The 2,356-nt window shown below is 53.1% G+C and overlaps 1 protein-coding gene across 1 annotated transcript in view; it reads right to left on the bottom strand.

Moving 5' to 3' along the window:
* ARHGAP23 (Rho GTPase activating protein 23) overlaps positions 1–2,356 on the bottom strand; it is a 104,192-nt gene that overhangs the window by 4,111 nt on the left and 97,725 nt on the right. The window contains exon 23 of the mRNA XM_011960007.1: positions 468–601. Coding sequence (XP_011815397.1) covers positions 468–601 — 134 coding nt within the window. The remainder of the gene's footprint in view (positions 1–467; positions 602–2,356) is intronic.

A 2,356-nucleotide genomic window follows, 5' to 3' on the forward strand; every position in this document is an offset into this window, starting at 1 on the left:
TCCAGCCTGGGTGACAGACCAAGACCTGTCTCAAAAAAAAAAAAAAAAAATGATAAGGGAGACTTGTGAGTATTGAACAGCTCCACTCCACCTGCCGTGGAGCTGAGAGACTGCCATGTGTGCCTGCCCACACTCCTACCCGGGATAGCCTAAACCATCCACACAGGGAGGCAGGATCAGAATGTGGCTGTAACTTGGGGCACTGACACCGCCTGGGTGTCCTGGACACAGCCGGGAGAGTCTAGAGACAGGGCCGTCACATCTAGAACAATGGTTTTTGATGAGCTTGGGAGCACCCTGTCTAAATCGAATCCTCCCTAGAAACCCAACGATGTGAGACAGAACCAAGAGTGGTTCAGATGGAGGCCATGGGAGCTTGGATCCCTGCACGCTTGGTTCTCTCATACACCTGTTGGTAGTCATGATCCCATGGTGGCTCCAGGAAACACAGTTTGACCATCACTGACCTGGGTTTTAGAGTCAGGCAAAAGACACAGAGGCTGGCAGTCGTGAGAGTCCAGCACTTGCAGGGTTTGTGCCCACCCGCAGAGCTCACAGCCCGGCGGGAGGCCAGGCCCTGGTGCCAGAGGCAGCCCCTTCCCTACAGCCGGGACAAGAGGCTGCAGGCTCTCAGATGCCTGGTGCCTCCTGCTTCCCTGACTCCGATTCCTGGTCTCCCCAGTAGATGAGACTGAGACCGCTGCGGCACACACAACTGAATGTCCCTGTCCCTGCAACAGTTATTCCTATCGCTCTACTTAATAGACTGGCAGCCTGGTCCATGCCTTCGTTTCTTAGAGGCTTGGCCGGCTGGTTTCAGCTCAGGCTCAGGACAGAGCCAGTCCCTGTGCCAGAAAATCAAGAAACACTCAGAACCTGAGAGCAGAGATTAGAACTCAGATGCCAGAGCACCACCAAGGAAGGAGGACACCTAACCAGCTCCTCTCCCTGAGGCCCAAGAATATGCCCAAACTTCCAGTTACTTAAGTTCTGTGAGCCTTGGTTTCCCCATCTGTAAAATGGGGATGGTACAAAACTCAAGGGTCTTTCGTAAAATGAAATGAAACCGATGTTTGTGAAAAGTTCTCTGCATACTGGCTGGCACCTAGTAGGTGCTCAGTAAATGTGCATTCCCTCCTCTTTCATCTCACACTAGTGATTGTGATGAACTCACTAGGTCACAGTGAAGTCTCCGAGTGAGTTTACAGTAAAGAAGTACTCTCTCAAAAGCACGTTCTATTGTTCAAGGCCCTATGATTGAGAAGGCCTCCTGCAGGAGTTCCCAGGCTAATGCAGGAGTCAGGCAGGCCCAGACTGGGAAGCAGTAACTGCTAGCGTCTCCAGAGGAAGGAATTTCAAGCCAGGCGGCTTCAAGGAGGCGGTGGCTTGTGAGCTTTGAGGAGGTCAATGTTGAGACCACTGGAGACAGGGTGGGGTCACAGGAAGCAAATGAGGACATCTTCTGGCCAGAAGGGGCTCAGAAGGGGCTCTCCGGGGAGTATGGAGAAGCCAGGCCCAAAGGGGCGGGGCATGACTGCTGGGCAAAGTGCTGGCTCTTGAGCAGGGGCCGCACCCTTCAGAGGCCTCGGCCTGCCCATGATGCTCCTCAGCCCCTTCAAGAAATCTGCCTTGCTTCATGGGACCTGTTTCAGACTTCCTTCACTCTGCTCAGACTTTCCGTGACACCTTCACGCCTAGCAGAGGTCCTCACCTTCCACTTCGCTGAGGAAAGAGCCATCAGCTGGGGGTGACCCCAATGACCTGCTGCCAACACTGCCTGCTAGTGTGCCCCCTGCCACCTCCCTCTCTTCCTACTACACTCAGGGATGCATCTGCTAGGAGCACAGGCTGCTGCTGCTTCATGGGCTCTGGGTCCAGCTCTTGTTCTCTCTCTCTGTCTCTCTCTCTCTCACCTGGATCATTCCCGTTGGCAAGTAAATATGTGCTTTCATCTTTTTTTGTTTGTTTGTTTTTGAGACAGGGTCTTGCTCTGTTGCCCAGGCTGGAGTGCAGTGGCATGATCACGGCTCATCACTGCAGCCTCAACCTCCTCCCAGGCTCAAATGATCCTCCTGCCTCAGCCTCCCAAGTAGCTGGGACTACAGGCCCCACCATGCCTGGTTAATTTTTGCATTTTTTGTAGAGTTGAGGTCTCACTATGTTGTCCAGGCTGGTCTCGGACTCCTGGGCTCAAGGGATCCTCCTGCCTCGGCCTCCAAATGTGTTGGGATTACAGGTGTGAGCCACCATGCCTGGCTGCTTTCATCTTTTAATGAAAGCTTCCCTCAAGCCACATATTTTCCCATTTTTGTTCTGTAAATATCTCTTCACAGTTCTCACAAGAGTGGTCTATGCA

This window comes from Colobus angolensis, unplaced genomic scaffold (genome assembly GCF_000951035.1).
Source record: "Colobus angolensis palliatus isolate OR3802 unplaced genomic scaffold, Cang.pa_1.0 Scaffold50, whole genome shotgun sequence".
NCBI lineage: Eukaryota > Metazoa > Chordata > Mammalia > Primates > Cercopithecidae > Colobus > Colobus angolensis.